The sequence below is a fragment of the Pteronotus mesoamericanus genome, unplaced genomic scaffold (genome assembly GCF_021234165.1).
Source record: "Pteronotus mesoamericanus isolate MK-2021 breed Mesoamerican mustached bat unplaced genomic scaffold, CSHL_Meso_final contig_169, whole genome shotgun sequence".
Lineage (NCBI taxonomy): Eukaryota > Metazoa > Chordata > Mammalia > Chiroptera > Mormoopidae > Pteronotus > Pteronotus mesoamericanus.
The window spans coordinates 26,718,336-26,744,098 of record NW_026555068.1 but is presented as its reverse complement, the minus strand read 5'-3'; the positions used below and the strand labels follow the sequence as shown (position 1 = coordinate 26,744,098).

The 25,763-nt window shown below is 44.8% G+C and overlaps 1 protein-coding gene across 2 annotated transcripts in view; it reads right to left on the bottom strand.

Moving 5' to 3' along the window:
• Positions 1-542: 542 nt before the first annotated feature.
• The window catches only part of GPM6A (glycoprotein M6A), a 196,203-nt gene continuing 170,982 nt past the window's right edge, over positions 543-25,763 (bottom strand). For both annotated transcript variants that reach the window (XM_054566201.1, XM_054566200.1), the window contains exons 3-7: positions 17,802-17,958; positions 10,141-10,294; positions 6,852-6,928; positions 6,249-6,314; positions 543-2,607 (exon numbers count right to left, since the gene is read on the bottom strand). In XM_054566201.1, the coding sequence (XP_054422176.1) occupies positions 2,455-2,607; positions 6,249-6,314; positions 6,852-6,928; positions 10,141-10,294; positions 17,802-17,958 (607 nt within the window). In that variant the 3' untranslated portion in view covers positions 543-2,454. The remainder of the gene's footprint in view (positions 2,608-6,248; positions 6,315-6,851; positions 6,929-10,140; positions 10,295-17,801; positions 17,959-25,763) is intronic.

Genomic DNA, 25,763 nt, shown 5'->3' with positions numbered 1-25,763 from the left:
ACATCATTTCTAGTTTGGCCAGAAGAAATTACACCCAAAACAAACAAAATGTCTAGAAACTATATATATATTTTTTCACTTTATGGGTCTCACCTTGATATTTTGAAGTTGAACCGATAAATCATTTTTCCCTCTGAATGTCATTAGTCTTTTTTGTTTCTCTGTTAGTTTACGAAGCACTAAAGGAAACACAAAATGACAAAAATTAGGCAAGAAAGTGGTATCACTTGGGACTCGTGAGCATTTGCTGAGATGACCTCTGCCCTCTTCAATGCCTCACCCTCTCCCCACCTGCCTTGCGTTCATTGCCATCCTGTACGTAAACGCAGAGAACTGTCACTGAACTTTGAAGGGTTAGGTCAGCTCCACGGAGGTAATAAGCATCCAGAGGAAACAAGGCCGGGCCTGTCGTATTTGAAAACAATGCACACACACAGGAAAGAGGAATCAGCAGAACAGAACACACACACACACACACACACACACACACACACAAAACAACACTGCAGAAACTAATCATAAGTACACAAAGTACACAAGTGTATTTATTACAGTTTGCAAGCACTTTGTTCTACATTTCAAAAACGCCACCATCAAGCTGTTGGCACATTTATGTACAAAACAGATTAATTGTGATGCCTGCTACAAAGCACTCTTTGTGAAAATACAAACTCTAATACCAGGAAAAAAAAAAAGGGCAAAAGCATCAACATCATTACATAAGTTTAAAAGACAGTTTTAAAAATCATCACAAACTGTTAAGACACAGAACTGAAACACTATCATATAGAATTTAAAGAAGCCCATTTAATACTTTTGCTGAATATCTGTAATACTGCATATATCAGAAAAATGTTGAACCAGTAAGATAATCTAAAGAAAAGAAGCAAAACCCCAAATTAATTAAATAATACTACAGATGCATTTTCATGCCACAGAGAACCCTAGTAATACCCCTACGTACTACAAGAACTTGTAAAATTATGGGTGATGCATGGCTAGCCATTGTACAAAGATTGTTTCACTCAATAAAGTTTATTAGAAATGCACTTACTGAGAAAAGATTCCACAATGGTCAAATCAGTGCACAATCCTACCTAGTTTTTATACACTGACCAAAATGTCTTGTCCGGAGACGTCATTTTAAAAGACACTTTACAGCATTCTTGTAGCATTAGAAATAATCAAGAGTCAAGGTTAAAACAAACACCAAATTTGGTCCAATAATACTGATTGCAGTTTTTTTTTATTCCTTTGATATAGGTACTTCTTATAAATGAATATGAACGAACATCAGGTTAAAATGACTTACTAGAAATAAAAACACAAATACGCCACTACACTTCGAAAGGATACACTGTATAGTGGCCTCTAACCATACTTTAAAAAACACTACAGGTAAACCAACATAGATTGGAAGGCTGCAAGCAAAGCTATTATATTAATGGAAGCCTTTTCAAATATATCATACACATTTGAGGGATAGTTTACAGCGGTGCAATCCATTGAACCTTTTTAAAGTAGGTAACACAACTTTGGAGGGGTTAGTGTGCTTGTTTGTCATATACCACCTTCATGAAGGTGACTCATGTTCCACATTAGCATGTTAAAGTTCCAATCCAGCCACTGCTTAGGTCACAAAGAGATACTTCCCCAATTGTCCACAGCAGTCGTTTCCATTAAAATGGTCTCTCAACTAAACTTGAAAAGGTGTCAACCTTAAAAAGGCAACTGGCCATGCGTTAGCGTCACTGTTTGTACATGCCCACAACATAAACTTGAAGGACCAGAGGGAAATGCCTCTTCGGTATGTCAGGAAAAAAATACAACGTTAACAAAGATAAGAAGCACTTTTTTTTGACCTACTCTTACAAATTTAGAAATTGCACCTTAGATTGATGAAACCATTAACCAGGGCCTACAGTACCGCGGCCCCGGTCTTCAGACGAGATTTCCGTATTTCAAGAAGCGTCATCAAGACATCATCTCTGTCTATGGTTCGTAATGTACAATGGTCCCTTTGAAGGTTACCTGTAGTTAAACTAGTTACCGAAATCAAAACTAAAAAGTATAAAAAGCTATTTTTCTTTTCAAAACATAAGAAATAATGCAAAAGGTATTATGTATAACACATGGGGAGTGGATAAAAATCAAATAAATCTCTGCATTCAACAGTGTTAGTATCACTGATCTTAAGAATTATTAAATGAGTTTGAGAAATTTAAAAAGAAACAGGCTGGATAGGAGCTTGTGGAAGAGGTCTGATTACACCAATTGAATAAATTCGGGAATTAAGTGCTCAACAGCAAAGAACTGGGCTCGGGTGATTCCTAAGTCACCCTCCATCTCCTTGATGAGAAGCACTTTCGTTTTAGTCTTCGGAAGGTCGGATGGCTGGACGGCCCTTGGCTGGACACCAGGGCGTCTGGACGGGAGGGGATGGGAAGGCTTTGCTTATGTGTAGGCGTTGAGCCGCTCTTTGGAGCGGGTGGAGTGGATGTCGTGCAGCTCCTGCTCCTCCTTGGACTTGATGTCCTCGTACTTCTGCATCCGGCAGGCGTCTTTCACATAGGCCCAGTTGGCAGACAGAACCATAAGGTAGTGGACCTAATCAGAGACAAAAATGGTTAATGTGGGAAGCCTGTTCGGTGTCTTCTCTACCCCTTGCTAGCAGGAAAGGCATGTTCACACTGCACGCTTATGCAAGATATGTTCATTAATAAAATGGAATCAAATGTCCTTGGTAATAGGAACGATATAAACAAAACACATTCCTTGCTCGCTCCTCTGATAGTAAGACAACAACTTGGCTTTCTTTTTTTCACTATTTCTTATTCTTTTCAATTCTGAAGCATCCAAAACTGATTTTTCATCTTTATGTGGCGTGTCCTGTCCATTTTGCCCTCATCTGCCTAAACCATAAGACTATAGGCTTCATGTCCATGTACCTATGGGTCCCAACCCATAACGGGAAATAGCCTCATATGCTGTTTGAGTTGAGTTGAGTTGAGAGACTACATTGTCTGCTGTGCCATGGAAAGAAGGGTCCTGGGAACCCCGAAATAAACCTGTGGACTTAATTATCCAGTTAATCTTCCATACAGTGAATGCCACAGTTCCCTGTAGATTCAAACTCCACAAGAGTGGGTATTGTGTCCTACGAATTTTGCATAGTTTTAGATTATTCACAACAGTCAGAATAGGGCCATGCTCAGAAAGGAAGCTCCAGATTTGTCTGAAGACTTGAGGTCATTCAAGCAATAAAGACCCTGATTTGACATGACCTGACTCCGCAATGAGGGTCATGCAGGGGTTTTCTTGCTCATCCTCCTTCTTGGTCCAGGAGGGAGAAGCATTTTCCAAGTGATAAATAGGAAAGGGAAATCAAGTGGCCATTCACTTTCTCTAAGTTTTTGAAAGGAGGACAATATTTTCACCTATAATGTAGTAAAATAGAACACTACACTGTTGATTGGTCAAGAACACATTAAGAGGCAGGAGGTAAGTTGGTTCTAGAGAAGTGCAGAAGGACACAGAGAATGCAAAGGCAATCCTAAGTGGTGGCTACTGTGGTATATTAAGGTCATTAACAGTCAGTAGGAAAAACAATACAACTTTGACATACAGGGTGGGACAAGCGGCCTACCAACAAGAAGGAGCTGTTTTCAGAATGTTCCATTTCCTCTGAAGTTTTGCATTTTGGTTAATGAAATTATAAGCCACATGGGAGCGGCAGCTACAGGTTATGTTCTCTTCTCCACAGCCTCTGCGGGGGGAGGCGGAACTGATCGCACACCCAAAACCGAGTTCACGCGGTACTGCTTTGTGGCTGTGAAGATCCCACGTGCTGTGTCGAGAGGGCTTAGCAAGTAGCGGGTACTCACAGTATTTGCCACACGAACACATGCTATGTTTTCAGGTGATCAAACATTTTCCCTTTAAAGCCTGAGGGAATGCGGCCCCTCCGTCGTTACATGTTGTCTGTGCATCTTCAGATCTGAACCTCAGCGACCCTCTACTGGCGGTGCTTCCCCGTCGGTCTTCAGACGTCTCCCCTGGCCCGAGGGGATGCAGGCCGGCCCCGCCCCTTGCTGCCCCTCCGCAGGCACACAGGACCATGGGCACGGGTGCAAGGCCAAGGTGACGAATTTCAGCAGCAGGCAGAACTCCCTAACATTGCTGACATGGGAGGCAGCGAAGCACGCGCTGGCATTCGTGCCCATTCTAACAGCCCTGGCCTTCGGGGGGACGGACGGCATTGCTGTGTCGCGAGCATCGGATGCATCGGCGGGCAGGAAGCGTTCGACAGCACTTTCAACAGCGGAGGCTTTCACGAAATGTGAGCTGATAGCCCCCCCGCTGGGAGCAGCCTGAGTGCCGGGAACAGCAGCGGGAGCTCTATTATCCCTGCCTCCTAAGAACCAGAGCTAATAAATTGCAAAAGCAGATGCAAATGAGTATTTATATGTTATGTATTTCCGAAGGAATTTATGCCTCGCGTATATTTAGAAATGCCGAAGCAGGCTTAGTACCTGAAAAAAAAAAATCTTCTAAACTCTTGCTGTTTGAAAGAGAAGTTGTTTATACCTTAATATCTAAAGCTACGCAAAGCATGGCTTCCTTCAGAAATACACAGCATCTAAATTTCTATAATCTTAAGATCCTTTGGCGATTGAAACATTGCAGACTAGGCATCGTGAAGGGCATTTAAGCACCATCACTGGTTTAGACAGGAGCGGCTCCCTGACGTGTGCCCGAAGGCGTGCCCTTTCACCCAGAATTTCACCTGCGCCCAGACGCTGCCAAGGCACACAAAGCTTTAGTCCACACCTCTTTGCAAACAGTACTTTATAGAGCTCTTCTGCGTGGGTGTGTGGCGCTTGAGTGTCCCCACAGATTATCTGTTGTCCAGGGACGGGTGTGACCAGGAACGAGAAGGTGCTTCCTCTCGCCTCACAGCTGGCTGGGGTGCAGGGGCCGGGCCTGCCGGGGACGTCACTGCCCCGGCCATGCGGGCGCGTCCCCGGGCGCGTAGGAGCTTTGAGCTGAGGTCAAGGTTATGAGGCCGTCACTTATTGCTTTATTGTGACCCCTCCAATCAGTGAGTCACCATGATCTTATTAAGCATCTCATATTCTGAAATGAAATTCCCATGAGAAGTTTCTACACTCAATCTAAACAATTACTGTAACATTAAGAACACATCTGAAAACTCGCTTTAGCACTGACTTTGTGGGTTTTGTTAGCTATTTAAAAAAATCATTTCTAATAAAACAGCCTCACATCTTAATACAAAAGCCAGCATGAAGTCACTAAAAATAGCTGGTCTGAAATGGCTCATGAGCATATTAGCATTATCTCGTCATTCCTATTTTTAGTCTTCGACAAGAGATAAAATGCTCCTATTTTTAAAATGGTGCTCCTTCACCAACACAGTAGACAGTGTACAGGAAAAGAATCAAATTAATCCACATCAATCCGTCATTTCTGCACCTTGAATTGGGTGTACCAGTGGCATGGGTACTAGGAAACAGCTGAATTTCTAAACTCCTTATGTTCTCGGACACAAAGCAAACACCGAAGCCCGGACAGCAGAAGCTGCCACTGATGCTCTGAGGGTCTGTTCAGTGCCGGCGGCAGCCTGGGCTCTGCGGAGAGTCACAGAGGAGGAGGATCTGGCACACAGTAGGACCTCCAGACTTGCTAAAAGCCTGGCTTTAAGGATGTGTTAATACTTCTGAAGAAAATCAGATACAGAAAACATGACATAAAGCTACAGAGATTTAAGGAAATCCCTTTTCATAAGAGATGCAGTGGCTTTTTATGTTCTTATTTAAGGAGGAAAAAAATGACAAAGTAAGTTGAGGAACCAATGATGTTACTTAGAATGTCGCATGGACATGTTCATTTGCTGACATGTGCTGCAGAGATGATTTTCCTGTTCATAGTAATCTAATCTCTACCTGCTAATGAATTTACTTATTTGCGTGACTGTTAACCATATAATTGACTGCTGTAATCCTTAAACTGCCAACCAAACATTACCTCTGTTGCCGTGATAAAACTTCTTTAGGTTAAGATTTGTTTTTCACTTTTTAATAACCCAGCATCCCCCCTCTGTCTCTTTTTTTTTTTTTTTCACTGATAGTAAAATAAATGATCCGCCCGGACTTCCGACACTGGCGATAAAAGCAAATACCTCTGTGATTCGAACGGAGAAGCCCAGCCCGGGCGCGGGGAGGCCTTACCATGGCAATGACAGCTGCCCCCGCTCCCGCCAGCGCCACGATGAACAAGTGGAAGGTCATGTTCAGCTGCAGGGGAAACCAGAAAACCAACACGTGGGTCAAGGTTGCAAACAGAGAAGCGGTCAGGCCTGCGGCTCCTTACGAACAAGAGCTCGTGCGTCTTTAACAGAAGTGAGCCTGCGATAAACCACTTACCCCAAAGCATTGCTACAAAATCTTTCCTCCTGCAAATCGTTTACGTCTTTGCAACAGCGTCATGTGAATGTGATTTCATCAGAAAGATGAGATCGTGATTAATGATGATCGTTTTCAGTAACATAACACACAAGGCTATGGTATCATATCTTAAAACTGTAACTTTTCAACTTTCATTAAAATGATAGTTTCTAGAAAAAAAGTTAAAATATTTATTATAATTTTTATTGAACTACACAGAGCATCTCATTCATGTTTATTTTCTAGTCCCCCTGCATAACATCACTGTGAGAAAAGTCGCTTCTGGGAGGAAAAGGGGGAAATTGAATGTAGAAATAATTACATATTCTTCAAACAACAAAGCGAAGCTAAAATCCTGACAAAATGAAAGGCTGTAAAAACACTCACCTCAGTGGATTCACACATCCTCAGGAAATTCTCAGAGACGGTGCAAATTTTCTTTTCCTCTCCAATCGTCACAATCCCTACAACATGCAGAAAACACATGTTTTCAAGAGCCCAGAGAGAGAAACAGGAACTTCTGCAGATGAAATCTAAGCAAGTTCCGTTGCATGTTACATTAGAAATAGAAAAATCCTCCCTCAGCCTCATTGCTAGGTAACAACCGCGAGCAGAGCTGTAAGAGGAAGAGCCCGCTTCTCTGGTCCTCAAGCCACGCCCGTCAAACATGTCCGTCAAACGTCTAGCGCCGGGGTCTCAGCTGCAGCCAGGCACCGGTTCGGTCCGTTCACGGAGGGCGCAGGCACGACGGTTGCTTTCGTAGCGAAGTCCCAGGCCGTTCTGGAGCCTGGACCTCAATGTGTTCTGCTGGCACACGGCTGCCGTTGGTGTATAAAGGCACAGCGTCCGAAGGAGAGATTGTTCTCTGCTAATATTGAAACTGGTGCCGTTCGTAATGGGACGTGCCAAGCCGTAACCGCACTCTATTCACCCTCGGCCCAGCTGCTTTGTGGACCGACCGCATCAGGGTCACTTGGGGCAACTGTCAAAAGTACGTGCTTCTGGCCTCCGACGGAGAACTGTGAAGTCAGAGCCTACGGCTGCATGGCAGGGCCTCTGCCTCTACTTGGGTCACGAGGTGCCACAGACTTCATTTTAGAGACGAGACCATGTTCATCCGCATGTGGGTCACTCGTTTTGTTTTCAGAACTATGGGAGTGTTAAACGCATACAGACCTGAAAGTTCTGGGCAAATTAATGCCTAAGCTTTTAGCACTTGCCGCTCTTTATATAGTTTTAATACGTGTGTCTATTCGCACATTCTGGGCTTGGGGGTGCACTGCTAGCTCCCCTCTGCTTTGCCTATAGTTCGTGCAATGATTTCAATTTAGAAAATTAATCTCCCTGCAGGACAGAGAATGAAGCCATCCTTCTTTGTGACCTTTCCTTTCTGCCAAGGTGACCGGGGTGGGGACCCGCATGAGCTTTGCCTAACAATCTTGACGAGGAAGCCGCCCAGCCAGACCATCTTTCTTCACCTGATCCGCCACCTGCCACAGACGCCTCTCAGGTGGGACTCCCATTCTCCCGTTCACGGTGACAGCCGAACCCCAGCAAGGATTGCCTGCATCCGCTGCCTGCAAGTTCACTCTGTTCTTTTCCACGTCACCCGCCTCTAGGCAGACCTTGCACCAACGCGCCATCACAGTTTTCTGATGAAGCTCACAGATGGCCTCTGCGTGTCCAAGTGAAGGTGACTTCTCGGTCTCACCTCCCGGCTGCCCGGCGGTCCAGGTATGCGCACGTGGCTCCCTCCTGCTCCGAGCTCTCCTCGGTGGTCTCCTCGCAAACCCATCTCCTGCTCCCGCTTTTCTGGGCTCTGTCTGCCTCCTCCCCTTCTCTGGGGCCTCCTCATTAGTGTTGCCAGCTTCACTCCTTAGTCATCCCTCTTCCTTGCTGGTCTCATTGAGGCTCAGGGCTCTGGATTTTAAATATTACCGACTCCTCAAGCAGCAGAGCCAGCCCATACCTCTCTCCCGAACTGAGATTCAACACACCCGATTTCTCACTTGATAACTCTATTTAGATTTCTAATAAGCATCTAAAAGTCAACATCTTCAAAACTGCCCCTCTGACCTCCCTTGCCGGCCCCACGGGTGGGAAATCAACCTTCCCGCGGACTTAGTGACAAAACAAATTCCTCCTTGAATCTTCCTTTTCTCTCACTCCCCACAGACAGTCTGCTGCCCCGTATTCAGAACACACGCAGCACGGCCAGTCCTCCCCACTCGGCTGCTCGTCGCGGTCCGGGCCTCGACACCTCCTCGGGGTTACGCCGGCTCAGCGCCACCCCCACTCCTCCCGCCGCAGGCTGCCTGTCCTCCGTGCACGGCCAGGCGGCCCTCCTCGAACAGCAGTGGCTTCCTGCTTCCCTTCTGCTGAAACCTGCAAATAGTCTCTACTTCCTCCAGAATGAAAGCCCCCGGACGGAGGATGCCCCACGCTGACCATCACAGGTGCGTCCCATGAGCTCCCTGACTGCACCCTGTCCGTCCCCGCTGCTTGCTCGCTCTCTTTCAGCCACGCTGGCCCTCTCGGTGGCCTGGTGCAGATGCCGGACACCGCATCTCTCTCCCTAGTGACGCCGCACTGGATGGCCCTCTGCTGAGAATATCCCCAAGTCCTTCATTGCCTTCAATAGCGACAGCTATTCGGGGGCCCAAATATGCCTTTTATGCTTTGCAGTGTGTGCATTTCCTGCCAGGGAATACAATCCACCCTCTTAAGTGTCTAACCCCACCCTCCCGCCCAGGGCCCCATTCTTCTGACAATGGGGACCCATAAAGCAGGTCTGGGGTGTAAATACTGCGTGCCACAACTATATACATTGCAAAGAACAGTTTGTAAGTCAGTGTTTGCACAATTCGAAGCTATAAAAATGAGCACATGTGTGTGCATGGGACCTGGCACAAACCTGGACCCCCGAGTCTTTTGATTCTTGTATGTTTCCCTATGAACGGCCAAATTGGCTGAACGCCAATTCAAAGAAGAAAATTATTAGTTGCTCATTTTCCAAAATTGTAACTGTTTTTATGTATTTAACTTAGGATATAGAGAAGTTTTTAGCTGAAAGATACAGAATGGCATTTCCAGTTTATTACTAGCGGGGAAGGGGTCAGGGTCATGTGAGCAAAGCCCGGCCACTCTGCACGCAGCGCGGCCAAGGACTGCGAGGCGCTCACCCTGTGGAGCTGCAGCCGCACGCTTTCTCTGCAGTTAACTTTTTTAATGTCATTTCAGCAGGCTAAACAGAAGTGACATATTTCTGTCTTTACAAGAACTGGATGTGCCTGAAATATGAGAAACTCCAGAGAAAATAACGCCTGATGTGTGTACACAGTGACTATTATTTGTCAATTTTTACAAAGGAAATTGTAAGCCAGAGTTGGGATAGACAGAATTAATAGGTACTATGATACAGGGACCCATTCGATGGATCACAATTTGGTGTCTCCAGGCCACACTGGAAGCGGAAGGGTTGTCTTGGGCCACACGTTAACTATATAGACACTAACGAACACTGATGAGCAGAAAAGGTTTTAAGGAAGTTTACGATTTTGTGTTGGCCCGCATTCATAGCCACCCTGGGCCACATGCCGCCTGCGGGCCGGACACCCCTGGAAAGCTGCTCAGGGAAAGCTCTGCGAGGTGTGTTTTATAGCAGGGATCCACCCACCGAACTGACGAAGGTCCAGGCAGAGGTTGGCGCCCTCCACGAGGGTGGTGTTCCGGCAGACGGTCCACAGGTTGAAGTACATGTACACGGGCAGGGAGGTGAAGGCCGTCACGCCCAGCCAGGCCAGCATGAACAGGTACGTCAGCATGATAAACTGCGATGGAGAGAGAGAGCATGTGGGCTGCTGGAAAAGGAGAATGTTTTGTTCCCGATACGCACTAGGGAAGGATTTCAGAGCTACAGTTACAACACTGGTAGGGGCTGCAGCGCGGGAAACCGAGGGCGACTCTTCGGGGTCGTGTGAGTGAACCTGCTGGGGGCACCCATCCCGGCAGAGGTTCAGGTGCACAAGGGCTGGGCTGTCTGCATCTCAGCCCCATTTCACTCGTGTATTTATCGTAAGAGTCTCACCAACACTTCCTTTAAACTTTAGAAAACTTTAGCTGGAATATTTAGCATGGATCATACACATGAGACAAGCCTGTGCCAAGTTCATGTTACAACATGACACACCCATTTCATGTCATATCTATTTAAGCTACTTAATCATGTTTACATGACATTATAAATATGGTGATTCTTGTGCCATTTTCGTAAGTAATGATATTAGTGTGAAGTTCTACTCCTCCTTTAATGATTTTGGTAACCCTTGAAACCCAAGTCTTTCATGCATGTTAATTTTACTTTTGTTATAGAAACAGTAAAATTATGATTTTAAGTTTGAAAAGCTTTTTATTTCATAAATATTTTTAATATTTATGAACTATAGTAAAAGGCCGTTTGTGTAGCCTAGATTAAGTTGAATAAGAGACTCAGCTTCAGGATAGGCGAAGTCGAGGTTCAGTTCAACCATGGCTGAGATGCTCAATGAAAAGACAGACAGATGCACATAACAGTAGACGGATGAAGAGCCGATAAAGAGTATATGTATTAATGTTGCTTCGAATTACTTACCAATTATTTAATCCATATTATCTGCATGTAAAATAGTGTAAGTAAATATATACCTTTCATGTCTCAGCTAACACTTGTACCAACGATTGTATTCAGATATTACTGAAAAAGAGCAAGCGTAGTCACGTGCCCTGAGGTGACATGCAGGCTGGATTCCACACACAGACACAAACTGGTGATATTTCTTCGCGCAAGGTGTGTGTCACTGGGTTTATAAGCATATTCCCCATGATCACAAGAGCAATTCCTCATACGAAGTGTCCGTGTAGGTAAACACCAACCAGAAACAGAGAATGACAGCAGACAGCCTCTTGGCAGTGGCCGCATTATTCTGTCCTGTGGTGTTAATTAATCAGATTCAGATGTTGGAGATTAAAACCCAGATTATCTCTGAAAAGTGGCTGGATAAGAAAATCTCTATTACGACCATTGTTTGGCCTCAGCACCTGCGTCTGGTTCCTCCCGATCCTGGGTCAGGAGAGTGCAGCCTCCTCCACACCAGGCACGGGCCTGCACCGATGGCCAGCAGGCCATCTGCCGGGTTGGCACAGAGGACGTGAGCCAGCAATCTGGCCAACGGAGAAGTTCTAGAACATTCTCGTCCATATTTCAGTGACTGACCCACAATCGTCACTGACACGGTGTGCGTGGACTGAAGGAATGAGTAAACGCATCGCTCAGTCGTTGCTCCCTGCCCGGGCAATCAGAGCCAGGGACTTGGCTTCCCGCCGCGAGGAGCGCCCAGCGGTGCGGCTTCCGGCTCCTGGTTGACGGGGGCCGCTTCCCAGGTTGCTCACACGGCAGTGCGTGCTCTCAATCCATAGTCTTTGTTTTTTCTGCTTTGCCGTGCGTGCATTCCCCCCAGGGAATACAATTTTCCTTCCCTTTCTCTCTCACAACCCAGCTGCCCTGAACTCTATCTTCAAAACAAAATTGGAAGTTGGAAAGAGATGTGTTCTGCATGTACATGCGTGTCCGCACGTACCAGCGAATCTGAATCTGCACCCTGAGAGCCACTCTTTGCATATTGTGCGTCATGAGTCCGTGCGCCTGTATGAATTGTTTTGAAAGTTGCGTCTGCTGAGACAGTTCCTGATGACTGCGTGATATTTACATGATCCGAGTCAGAACACATGGTGACCAGCACATGTGAACATAAGTATAAACATGAAATTGAATTTTTAATTCTTTAAACATACTGCATTATCTAATACAACAAGAGAATTATAGGTGAAGATGTCTGAAATGTAGCCCCGGCACATGAAAAGCTAAGTTTCTACAGACATGGGGTCACTTTCTGAGTTTCAGAAGCATAATTCTAGAGACTTTCGAAGACAAGCAATAGTGTATTCTGGTTTAATTTTAACACCTCAGTAGTTACATTTTCAAAAGGACAATATAACACAAAATACATACAGTGAATTAAACTCAATCTCGCATTCAACTCTGTGAATTCCTTCGGTAACGAGTTATAGCCAGATTTCGCTCTATGTTTATGGTAAAACCTCAAACAAGTGAAACTTATTTACTAACTCAGAATATATACTAAAAGTAACACTTTCCAAAAATGGTAAACAGGGTGACAATGTGGCAGGAGAGCAAATGCCCCTTTATTAAAGTAGCATTGTGATTAAGTAGACAGGTTTTGGGACTCAGGATAGCGGGGAATTTACGTAACAAAGATGAAAAGAGCCAGGATGAAGCTAACGAGACCTGAGATCAACCTTGTCCCCTACAAATTGCCAAATGTCACCATCCCTCAAAAACCCAGAACGTAATTAACACTCACTTTCTAATAACATCGCTGCATCTCCTCCCAAGGCTGACTTCCTGCTGGCCCGTGCCAGGAAACGCTGACAATGTCCTTCATGTCTGGCAGACGGACTCACACCTTTTGCATCCCAGATGAAACAAAGCCTGGTCTACAAATATTAGCAAATGAAGCTCTTTAACATATTTAAATCAGTGAAGGAACGGGGGTAAATATCCTTCCATGGCTCTTTACTCTTTTTTTCCGACCTCATATAGGGAAAGGTGTGTGGTAGGATTTCCGCCACAGAAAACAAGGAACACGTCCTCCTATCTTCCTCATCAAAAGAATAAAAATGTTCCATGTGGAAATCTAGACAACATCTGGTCTTGAAACACTCTGGGCTGTCTACGGTAAACATTTCATGTTTTGTTTGACTCCACCAGAGAGAAAGGAAAATATTTCTTGGGTGGTCTTTGTCCTTTTTCCTTTCTGGATGGGGAATGAAGCAAAGCAACAGATGAAGCTGACCGGGCACTGTGGCCTTGCCTGCCCACCCGGGCCAGGGGACAAGGGTCCGCTAGGCTGCCAAGTAGCAGTGAGCATGCTACCGGTCTCTGTACCCATCCACTTCCGATGTCACTCATCCGGATGACGTCATGCAAGTCGTTTTCCGTTCCCTGCCATTCGATTCTGATCTGAAGGGGGCAGAGACTGACTATCTGGGTTATCGTATCAAACGCTGACATGCCACTTACTTACTGTCACCCTGGCCGAGACGTCACATCTGTTTAGCAAGAAAGGGCCCTCGCAGCACACTGATTACAGGCCCAGGTTTCGAGCTGGCTTGAGTGTGGGCCGCTCTTTCTGCTTCCGCTTTCTGCTTTCTGCGTCTGCCGCTGTGCAAGGGGGACACCCGCTAACTCTTCCCCTACGGTCACGGAGGGGCTGGGTGGTATCCTTCTTGAGCAGCACCCAGCATGCACCCGGGCACATGGGAAGCACAGGCAGAGCCCCAGCCTGGGATCCTGGGATTCTCCCTAGCGCCCTGTGGTCACTGTCGCCACCGCCGCCACAGCAGGGGGTCAGCCTGCGGGGCAGGACCCTACGGGCAAGGAAATTAGGGTTCGCGCCACACTGGGAGAAAATCAAAAGGCGTTCTTGCATCTGGGAAAGGTATTCGGAGGGCGCTCCTGCTCAAGGAGAAAGGCTCTAGGAAGTTTGGAAGCCACCCAACACTGAACAAGTCTTGTCAATGAAACTCCTTCGAGGAAAATGCCCTCTTTATTAACATTGTCATTATGTGCTATTGTAGGTCTCAGGGCTAATTTTTGGTCTCCAGAGCAGTAAGCGAGCATGGCAGCTTAAGCACCTCGCCTGGGAGAGTGACAAGGGAAACAGACGGGAACTCAGACGCGAAGGCACTTAAGACTCAACATGGCCCACAACAGGTCTCACTTTAAAAATAAAGAGAGGAAGTTGTTGGACTTAGCGAATGATTATTTTGTTTTCTAAAAGTTGGGTATGGACAGAAGTAACAACCTATTTAAGTTGCATTTATTTTTACTGCCTTGATCAACACTGAGTCTTAATTTCTAGTAGCTCTGGCTGCGTTTGTAGGAAGGAGGGGGGATGGGCCCTGTGGACCTAGCGCGCGCGCGCGTGTGTGTGTGTGTGTGTGTATGTGTGTGTGTGTGTAGAGGGGCCTCGTTGGCTCTTCCTCCTTCAGCCACCGTCTCATACATCACTCACATTCATTCAAACGTTGCCCTTTCTTTTAATTCACAAAGAAAAAAATTCAGTGAAATTTCTCTGGTCCGGTTTAGATGAACTAACTCACTGATGTTGGAACTAACTCACTGATGTTGGATAGGAAAACCGCCATAAAGTGACAGGGCTTGGGGGCCAGACTCCCAGTTACAACCCAGCCTCCCTCGTTGTCACATCATTATTTTGGGACCATCTCATCAGACCATGCACACGTCGCGGAAGGCGTCTGGGTGTCCTGCTTCCTTAGCTGTGCTACGCATAGGTTACATGCATGCTACTCTGTGTTAGCATTCGATTGAACAAAACTGCTAGGAATGTTTTCTTAGTACTGGAAATTTTTTTACAAAAGCGTGTGATTTCTGTTTTGATCTCGACTTGGATATTCCAGTCCTTGTTAGGAGTTTACGGTGGCGTCCGAACCGCAGACGGGTCTGGGAGAAGGCTCACAGCGACAGTGGCTCCATGACTTTCCCATGACCCCACAGCCGCGGAGGTTCCCGCGTGTTTGACTTGAGAGCCACTTGTAAAGGCCGCTGGTTTTCCATCTGATTTCCTGTCCGTTCAGACTGGGTGTCTAAGAAATTCAGTTTGTGGAGTTACCAAGCTTCCGTGGCAGCGTTCCCAGGGGCGCCGCAGCCAGGCAAACAGAACCCCTCAGCGGCGGCCTCCCTGCTGAGAAGGCCTCCCAGTCCGGGGGCGGCTGCATCGCTGAGACGCAGGGCGAATGGCCTGCCACGAGGCCCTAGGCGCAGTCAGGTAGGAGGCAGACCCGAACCCCAGTGTCGTGAACAGAGCGGGCCCACGGATGCCGCGAAGTCTCTGTGTGCACCCGACCTGGGCGCTCAGCTCGAGCTCCCTCCGCATGAGCCGTCTCCAGGCGCGGGACATACCAACAGTTCGCTGAGCCCTAACTCAGAGCCCCCACATTTCACAGTAACACAGTGTTTTTAAGTCCTGTGTCCTCTTCGGAAATGCATTTAAAGAGCTATCAGCTCAGTCACGTTCCCACCTTAACAGCAAACGGAAAGGGCTTCGGTTTCATCACAGGCAGAGCACCTCCGGGCCCCTGCGACCCAGAAGTGTCATTAGCCGCATCCTAAGCTGAGGGGCACAGTCTCCAAAGGGTGTTTTAAAGCTAAGGCGGACGGATAAACGGCCTCGCGGTGCGCTCCGAGGGTGAAATAGGCTGGAAGACACACCGGGCCCGCAGGCTGAAAAAGCTGCAGCCGCAGCAGCGGCAGCGTGGGAACAGGGGAGCAGGGAAGGCGCGCAGCCGAGGGGCTGACTGGCGGGCGCTCACTGTTCCCTGTGACCCCACGGTGCGCGGGGGGAGCTGGCCCCGATGCGCACCCGCCGCGGGGGGACCGCCGGCCGCCCCAAGAACTCTGCCCGCGCTGCCCCGCTCTGCTCCTGCAGGCCGGGCCGGGGGCGCCTCTGGAGGGGCCCACGCAGCTGCCGCCACCCTGGTGTGTTGGGAAGGACTGGTGACACAACTGCCACTATTACAGAAAAAGGTGGCTCACGTTCCTGCTGGAAGAATTCTTATTTGAGCTGCGGGAGGGGCAAGCGGGTCACTGCTGCCTGTACACGGTCACGCTGCCTCCTCGGAGGCGGCGGCCGGCGCGGGCCGTGCTGGGAAGGGGCCTCGCGGTTCTCCAGGGCGCGCTGCGGCCTTCCGGCCCGGGGACCCCGGCCGCACAGACGTGCTCAGAGAGCACGGGGGCCTCGGGCCCCGGACTCGGAGCTGCACTGAGACCCCGGGACCATCTGCACCGTCCGTTTGTGAGTGAGTGTGCGCGCCCGGGCCTGGTGTGCCTGCCTCAGGCACACAAGCGGGGTTACCCGACGCGGTCCCACAGAGCGGTGGCGACCAGAGGGAAAGGGGGGCGGGGGAGGCAGAAGAGGGTAAAGGGCGAGGGGAAACGGTGACGGAAGGAGACTTGTCTTGGGCCGTGAACACACAATACAATATACAGATGTTATGGTATAGAATCGTACCCCTGAAACCTGTACAGTGTTAGTAACCAATGTCACCGCAATCCATTTAAGACAAAATAACTAAAAATAAGTGATCGTGTCCCAATTGTAAGAAAAAGCTTATCGTTAATTGAATTCACTGCCCTCGAATGGCAGAAGATAAATGAATCTAAAATGAGGAATGGCTTAGTTCTTTATTGGCAGTTGGCCCTTTAACTTAATATCCTCCAGATCTGTAATTGGATAGTACTGATCTTTAAAACTTAGGTATTGCAATAAGTATTGTCCCCCGCAAAAATGAGTCTTACAAAACATTATCCCAGAGACAACTGCAAATATATTAATAAATACCCGCGACAGATTCTTATCACCACTGAGCCGAGCTGCACAAACGACCTTGTTGCAACCTGGTAAAAAATGTTTGGTGGTTAACAGGTATTTTTTAACTTTTCTGTAAGACTGAAATGAATCACCTCCTTCCTTAGTAGAGACATCTTATTCAATATGAAATATGCGCTGTGATTAAATACATATTCTTATATAACATTGGAAAAGTAACAAAACATGATAGTCAAGAATGGAAGCTGTGATGTTGCATTATAGAGAAACTGTCGTGCATAGAAATGCAAAAGTACATTCAACCACATTACTCTCCCCTTTCAGACTCAAGCCTTACTGGATAGACACGCACTGCCTATGGTAGCTCTCGAGTGCGGCAAGTCGACTCACTGTTAACCGTCAGACCGATAAGGATTTGAAACCCAAATCAGTACATCAGTATAATTCTTATCTTATATCACTATTAAACGGGTATTCAATGATACAATTCTCCCAAAATTTCAAGTAAAATACACAGACATGTACTGCAGGAGAAGAGACACACGTGTACTGCCTATAAATGACAGATGGATTTTTCTGTCACTGGAATTTCTAAATATTGTACTGAAACCTCAAAGCCCTTTGAGGTCGACTCTTTTGCTCCCTCTGAAATACAACTAATTGCGTTGCATGTGATTTGAGAATTTAATACTGGATTCTCACATGGAAAAATCTTAATTTAGAAAATAATGCTGAGAGTTAAGATCGCAAGCGCAGGAGGGAATTGGTACTGTGTTTAAAAACTACTTCCACTCCTGGCAGGTGAAGACACACACTCACGTGCCCCCGAAATAAACTCACAGGAAGCACAGAACGTGCACCAACTACCTACCCAGGCGCTGACGCATCGGCCGCAGGCGGTGATCTTGAAGTCCCCGTAGAGGTCTCGGATGGCGCCGGTGGTGAAGAAGCCCTCGACCATGAGCAGGATGCCGTAGACGAAGAAGGCCGCCGCCAGGCCGTAGATGACGTACTTGAAGATGTCGATCCTGGGGAGAGAGGACCGCGGTTTATTTTCATCACGCTGCGGGGCTGAACCGCAGCGCAGTCTCGCTAGAGCTCCAGGCACCTTGGGAACGGGCTCTGCGGAGTGTTTACGTTCACAGTGCAAGTGGGATGCGGACACATTTTGCTCGATGTGCCTCGGGTCTGTGTATACAGTTTGCTCTGCCACTTCCAGTGTCTGTGGACGAGGGTCTGTCCTGTGCGTAAATCCTCCTCCCCTTCCCACTCCTCCCCGAGCTAGTCATGGAGACGCAGCGCGTCCCGCTGCTCAGGAGTCCGCTTCAATCACTTCATAAGCAGGACACTTGACCTAAAAGTTCTCTAACCGTGACAAAATATCAAATATACATTTGTGTCTATATCACTGAGCCTTTAAAACATTAAAAGAGGAAGAGAGCTTTATGGTTAATGATGAATTCATTTTTGAAGAAATTAAAACCTCATGTTTGTTATCGTAAAAAGACAATTGCATTGTATTTTATGTCACACCTACTGTAAACCATCACTAACGTTTTCTGCTGATGATGGCAATAATAAAAAGTTACAGCTGTATAGATAAGTTGTAATTTTGAAAAGTCAGAACTTCAGGCAGAATCACTATAAGAAATTACATGGAATGGGGCATGGGCCAGGTTATAGCGTAATTCCATGGGGGAACAGGTAGGTATCCTTTCTTTACTCACAATTGAGTGCCCGTGTGTGTAAGAGAGAGATGCACGTATTGTCTGTAGATTGCAGGTGGTTTTTTTCTGTTATCCTAAGTATTGTGTGGGAACCCCAAAGCCCTTTTGAGAAATAAATCAGAGAATTTGCCACTTCCAGGTCTTCTTTGGAGAAATGTCTACAGAGGTCTTTTGCCCAGTTGTAAGTCAGGTTATTAATTAATTAATTAATTAATTAATTAATTAATTAATTTTTGCTATTGAGCTATCAAAGTTCCTTATATGTTTTGGGTACCAATCCCTTATTGGATATATGGTTTGCAAACATCACCTCCCTCTCTGCAGGTTGCCTTTCATCCTGTTTTCTTTGCTGCACAGGCGCCTCTCACTTTGATGTCGTTCCACGTGTATATGCGTGCTTTTGCTGCCTGTGCTTTTGCTGCCGTATCTAAGAAATCCCTACCAATACCAATATTATGAAGTTCCCTCCCTCTGTTTTCTTCTAGGAGCTTTACAGTGTCAGGTCTTACGTTTAGTTCTGTAATCCATTCCGAGTTGATTTTTATGAATGGTGTAAGATGAGGGTCCGATTTCACTCGTTACCAAGTGGATATCCATTTCCCTCCAAATCGCGTCTAACAACACTATCCTTTCCCCGTAGTGCAGTCTCGACACCTTGTTGAAAATCATTTCACTGTACTTTACACGTGAGGGGATCCTTCTGGGCTCTCTATTTTGTTCCATCAGTCTGTCTGTCTCCCTTTTTGTTAGCACCACAATGCTTTGATTTCGGCGCCTTTATAATATCTTTTAAAATGAGAAAGTGTAAGGTCTCCAACATTGTTCATCTTTTTCAAGATTATTTTGGCTATTTGAGTTCCACATGAATTTTGGTTATATGTGGTTCTATATGAATTTTAGGATTGCTTTTACCATTTTAATTTAAAAAATTCCATTGGGCTTTTCATAAAGAATACATGTAATCTGTACATTGTTCCGGGTAGTATGCAAATTTCAACAATATAATCTCCTCCAGCCCATGAATATGAGCTGCTGTTCCATTTATTCATTGCTTCCTTTATTTATTTCAGCAGTGTTTAATAGTATTCAGCACACAAATCTTTCACCGCCTTATTTAAGTTTATTCCTCAGTATTTTATTCTTTTTTATTTTTATTGTGAATGGGAAGGTATTTATATGAATTCAGACTTCTTAAATTTGTTAAGCCTTGTTTTCCTACCTAACATGTGCTCTACCTTGCTGTTCCATGTGACCTTGAGAAGAATGTGTATTCTGCAGCTGTGGGCGGAATGTTCTGGTATGCCTGTTAGGCTCACTTGTAAAACAGTGCTGTTCAAGTTCTCTGTTTTCTGATTAATCTTCTACCAGAACGTCTGTCATTTCTATTATAGAAAGTGGGTACCAAAATCCCCTGCTATTAGTGTGATGCTCTCCCTTCAAGTCTGTCAAGGTTTGTTTTGTATATTTGGGTGCACTGATTTTGAGTGCATGTATAACTTAAATATTCCGGGTGAATTGACCCACTTATTATTATATAAAGTTCTTTATTGTCTCTTTGGACAGTTTTGACTTAAAGTCTATTTTGTTTAATATCTGTATGTCCAGCCCTGCTCTCTTTTGGTTATCATTTGCATGGAAACTTTTTTCATCCTTCTATTATGTTTGCCTTTAAATCTAAAGAGATTCTCCTATAGACCACATGTGCTGAATCTTGTTTTTATAACCTTTTAGTCACTTTACATCTTTTGATTGGGGAGTTTAATCCACTTATCTTTAAAGTGATTACTGATAGCAAAGGACTTGCTATTGCCATTTAGTTAATTGTTTTCTATTTGTCTTGTATCTTTTTTTGTCTCTGTCTCTTGTATTCCTTTCTATTTCATTGATTTTTTTAAAATAGTGACATGCTTTTGTGCCTTCCTCAATTTCTTTTACATATCTTGTATAGGTATTTTCTTTGTGGTTACCATGGGGCTTAGATAGAACATCTTATAGTTAACAATCAATGCTGAACTGATAACTTCAATCATATACAAACACTCTAAACTTTGACTCATTTCAGCCACACCCTTTATGTTGTCAGTATTACAAATTACATTTTGCTATTGTGTATCCATTAACATATTTTTATAGCTACAGTAGTTTTATACTTTTGTCTTTTAACTTCTATGCTAGAATGAAAAGTGATTTATGCACCATCGTTATAGTATGACAGTATTCTGTATTTGTTTATATTTACCTTTACCAGTGAGCTTTATACTTTCATAGGTTTTTGTCTTGCTATTTAAAGTGCTTTCATTCCAACTTGAGGGTTCCCTTCAAGCATTTCTTGTGTGCCAAGTCTAGTGGTGACAAACTTCCTCAGTATTTTTTTTTTTTTTTTTTGATTCTGAGAAATTATTTCTCCTTTATATGTAAAGGGTAGTTTTGGCAGATACAGTGCTCTTGGTTGGCAGTTTCTTTCTCTCAGTGATTTAAACCACTTTGCTCCCTTCTGGCCTGCAAAGTTTTGCAAAGAAATCAACTGATAGTCTCATAGAATTTCTCTTCTAGGTAAAGAGTTGCTTTCTCTTGTTTCTTTCAAAATTCTGTTTTTCACATTTGATAATTTATATGTCTCAATGTGGATTTCTTTACATTTATCCTAATCAGAGTCCACTGAGGCTCTTGATTCTTGATGTCTATTTCCTTACACAGATTTGGGGAGTTTCCTGTCATTATTTCTTTAAGTAACCTTTGTGCCCCTTTCTGTCTTCTTCTGGACTCCTGCAGTGAATATATTGATCAACCAGACGGTGCCCCATAAGCCTCTTTGTCTTTCTTTACTCTGTTTCATTCCTTTTGTTCCTCTGACTGTGTAATTTCAAATGACCTGTGTCTGAGTTTGCTGATCCTTCATTCTGCTTTGTCAACCTGCTTTTGAACCCCTCTAGTGGATTTTTCAGTTCATTTATTTAGCCCCCAAATTTCTGTTTGGTTCTTTCTTACATTTTCTCTCTCTTTGTTGATATTCTCATTTTGTGCATGCATTGTTTCCTTTATGATGGTTATTTTGAATTCTATGTCACATAATTCATGTAACTTCATTTCTTTAAGATTGTTTTCTAGAGATTAATTTTGTTCCTTTTTGGGGCCATGTTTCCTTCCTTCTTCAGGGGTCTTGTAATTTAGTGTCGTGGGCCTATGCATTTGGAAAAACAGCTACCTCTCCCAGTCTTTAAAGAATTAGCTTTGTACAGAAGAAGACCCTCACCAGTCAGTCTGGCTAGACATTCTGGGGGCCACTGAAACCTTTTTTATTGGGGGGGGTGATTTTGAAGGGCCCATGAGTGCAATTTCTCAATTACATAGGCTTGCTGGTTTCTTTTTCAGAAGCTCATAATCTTGCTCTTTTTGGTGACTGTGTGCGGCATAGCCAGTACTGCTTCTACAGCAATAAGCTGCCCCGGTTTCCCTTGTTCTCAGCAGCCACCCAGCATCCAAAGTTTGCCAGATGCAGGAGAGCCAGGCTCACGTGCAGAGCGAGATCTGAGGATGCTCCACCGCTGGCTCTGAAGACTGAGGCCAGGGGCCAGGGGGTGCAGGTGGCTTCTGGAAGCTGGAACGAGTGAAAACAGGGGCTCTTCCCAGAGCTTCCAGATGGAGGGCCATCCTGCCAATATCTTGATTTCAGCCCATTTCAATGAGCTCAGTAAGACCCATTTCAGACTCGTGACGTCCAGAACTTTAAAAAATTATAAATTTGTGTGTTTTTAACTTACTAAATTTGTTGAAATTTGTTACCACAGCTATGGAAAGCTAATGCATCACTATCATGAACAGCATGGAAAATCTCTGGGCACAGTGTAGGTTGTTTCTTTGAGAAATTCCTAGAAAATTTGGAGGCATATTTTGTGAAAATGATGTTCATAAAGTTTGTACCAAAATAAAGATGCATTGATAATGAATAAGAAGGCCTATTCTCTGTTTTCAAATACCAGGTATTATCATTTAATTTTTCTGATAACTTTATAGTCATAAATGGTATTATTTTAATTAACTTTCTTAGTTTAGTCATGTGGATGAAGATATATTTACAAGGTATTAATCATTTTGTATTTTTAACGGGATACAGTTTATATCTTGCCAATTTTTCTACTAGAATATCTAGAATGTCTTTTTGTTGTTGAGTTAATTTTGAGTTTATTAGAATTAGGAACACTTGTCATGTAAATGGTAAATATTTTTCTCCATTGTTGCATACATTTTAATGTTTTCACTATACTTTAATGAGTAAAATTTAATTTATATTGTGTCAAATCCATAAATCTTTGTTATTTCTTATATTGCTTAAATCATTCTTGCCCCATAATATGTGAAATATTAATCTACATTTCCTGCTAGTATTTACAAATTAATTTACTCTTAAATTTTAACTTTCAATCCACCTGAAAGTTTTTTGGTAAAAAGGTGAGTAGGGTCATAATTTTATATGTGCTTATGAATACCTGTGTGCATGTCCTTGCCAATGCCATAGAGTATTAATTAATTATTGCAGTGTCTCCATTCCCTCTGTTCCATTAACCTGATGTGCCCTGCGTGTACTAACTGCCGTTCTCTGGTTCGTGTCTGCTTAGTCTGATGTGGACAGCACTTTTGCTCCCATATCTTTCCAATGTCAGGACTTGAAAAGAGTAATTAGTCTTGTTCTGCCTTGTATCCCGGTGCGTTAGCACAGTGAGCAGCACACAGCATAGCCCAGGAATTTTTGCTAAGTGAGTGAAAAAGAGAAATCAGACAAAAATTAGCCTGAAAAGCATGTATGCATATTTGAAAACAAGAACAATATAGAAGTACAATAAATTCAAAGAGTTTTAAATATGTTTCCACACTGGATATTCACAACAACCCAGTTAACAAAAATAAGGACTCATACTAATAAGGACTAAGATAGCCGTTCTTGAATAAAGAAGGCCAAGGTTTCGCATGTGAGTTATAGATTGTAAGCATCTCCGAACTGCAACTTCATTACCAGCCTCGTTGGAGGCGGCCCACACGCTCTTTAGGAAAAAACCCTGACCCTTGGAAAGTTCTTCATTCTGAGCCAAGTAACGATTTCCCTGTAAACTAGAACTCATTGGCTCAAATCGCTCCCTCTGAAGCACACGGAACAAGGCAAGTTTCCTTCTACCTGATTACCTTACCACATTATTTGGATAAATTCATCCTATTCTTATTTGTAAATATTTTCCTAAAGTTGCTGTATCCTTGGGTGTTCTGAAAGAAAACAGAAATTAGACCTTTGAATTCTAATTCAGTCTGAAACCTACTCAGATATATGTACCTTGGCTTAAATATCTACCCTAGTTAAGGAGTGAATCAGCAAGCGCATTACGTGGGCAGGGTGGCTCAGTGGTTGCCCGGAGACGAACGGACCTTAGGAAGCAAGGCAGTGGCCTTTACATGGAGCCAGAGCTTCGGGGAAGACATCGCTGTGGTGACAGCCACTGCCACTGCCATCGCCCTCACCTGCGCCCATCAGGAGCTAGCGCTTACAATGTGCGAGCCGCGTGACTGGGGTCTTAGGATGCCCACTCATTTCACGCCCGCACCAACCAGGAAGCAGGCAGAGTCAGTGCGCCCCTTCCCTGGGGAGGAGCTGAGGGGGGCAGGCTCAGCGGCGTGCCCGCGGGACGGCCGGGAAGGCAGAGGGGAGCGGGACCACAGGAAACCAGCCCAGGAGTCTGGCTGTGCGAGCATGTGGTCTCCCTATCTCAGCTCCTCCTGCTTCATGTTCCCGTTTGGGGGTGGCTGTTGCTTTATGTTACTGGGTTTTTCTTTTAAATACTCATTTGAGACTACTAGTCTGGCTGAAGTATTGCCGCAGGAGATGCCCACGGTTTGTTTTATCAGAAGTTAAGAGTTTAGTACAGTTTTCTAACTGAAGCGCTAGCTACGAAAGAAATTATTTTCGATTCTCCATGACTAATCAATAATCTCACATCAACACTAATTTGTCTGATCTTCAAAGTTCTCATAAGTAGAAGACTCCAGCCATCTGGTTTGATTGTCAGCCCCCTGGGTCAGAACAGATGGTGTGTGCGCACTGCTGTGATTTCCACGGGCCTATGAAACCTGGTTTTATCTTGCTGTGAATTCCTGCTTTCCTTTCCTTCCCACTCCCAGCCATTAGGCCTCTGATAACAGCTTCTTATTTCATTAACTTCCAAGGAATAAACATGAACTACGGGCAGACTAAGATTTATACACACATTATGTTAGTTGAGGGCAAAACCAATATATCTATTTTTTCGAGCTTACTGCCTGCTTTTGCTTTAGGCAAACAGGAACTCATATTTATGTGTGCTTTAAATATCAAACAATTCATTATCTGGTAAACTCAGTTTGTGAAGCATTGACCTCAAGTCACAGTCATAAAACTTTGAAAATGAAATATAGTCACTCTAGAAATCGATGGTACCAGTTCCTCGACCCTCACTGCAATTAGTCAAAAAACTCCGATACAATCCATGTCTACCGCGTCAGAGGGAGCGCTATGTTTGTGAATAAGGTTGTCCCTTGCTCAGTCCTCAGGAAGTTACTCAAGAAGCCAAATCACTTAGCCAAGTTATTGGTTTGAACTGTTTGCCAACTAATCTTCTAACCGGTTTCCACATTTCATTGTCCTATATGAGAATCTGCTTTGCAAAAGTAAAATGTTTACCTTGCTTCTTGCTCACTCAGTCAAGTGAAACCTCTGAAGCGCAATGATAATGCCTTGCCAAGGGGCTCACAGATGAGAAAGTCCAAGTCTCAAATCAGAAAACAGCCCTCATCACCCAGCCGAATGGGGCGCAACAGTGAGCTGTTTGCAGGGCTGAGCGGCCCAGCCAGCTCCGCAAACAACAGGAGCTGTGCTTAGCGTGTGGGAATATTCCCTAAGGCACACAGTGGGTGACACTACATGCTCATCGTCACAATAATTTGGCGCCAACAAATGACCATGACCTTGAAAGACTAAACTGACAGATTAAGGGAGAAAACACTTGTGGGAAACCAAGCAGGTGAGGAGGAACAGAGTGATTCTTAAATATGTATCAGTGGGTCACAAAATCTTTTGAGAGATT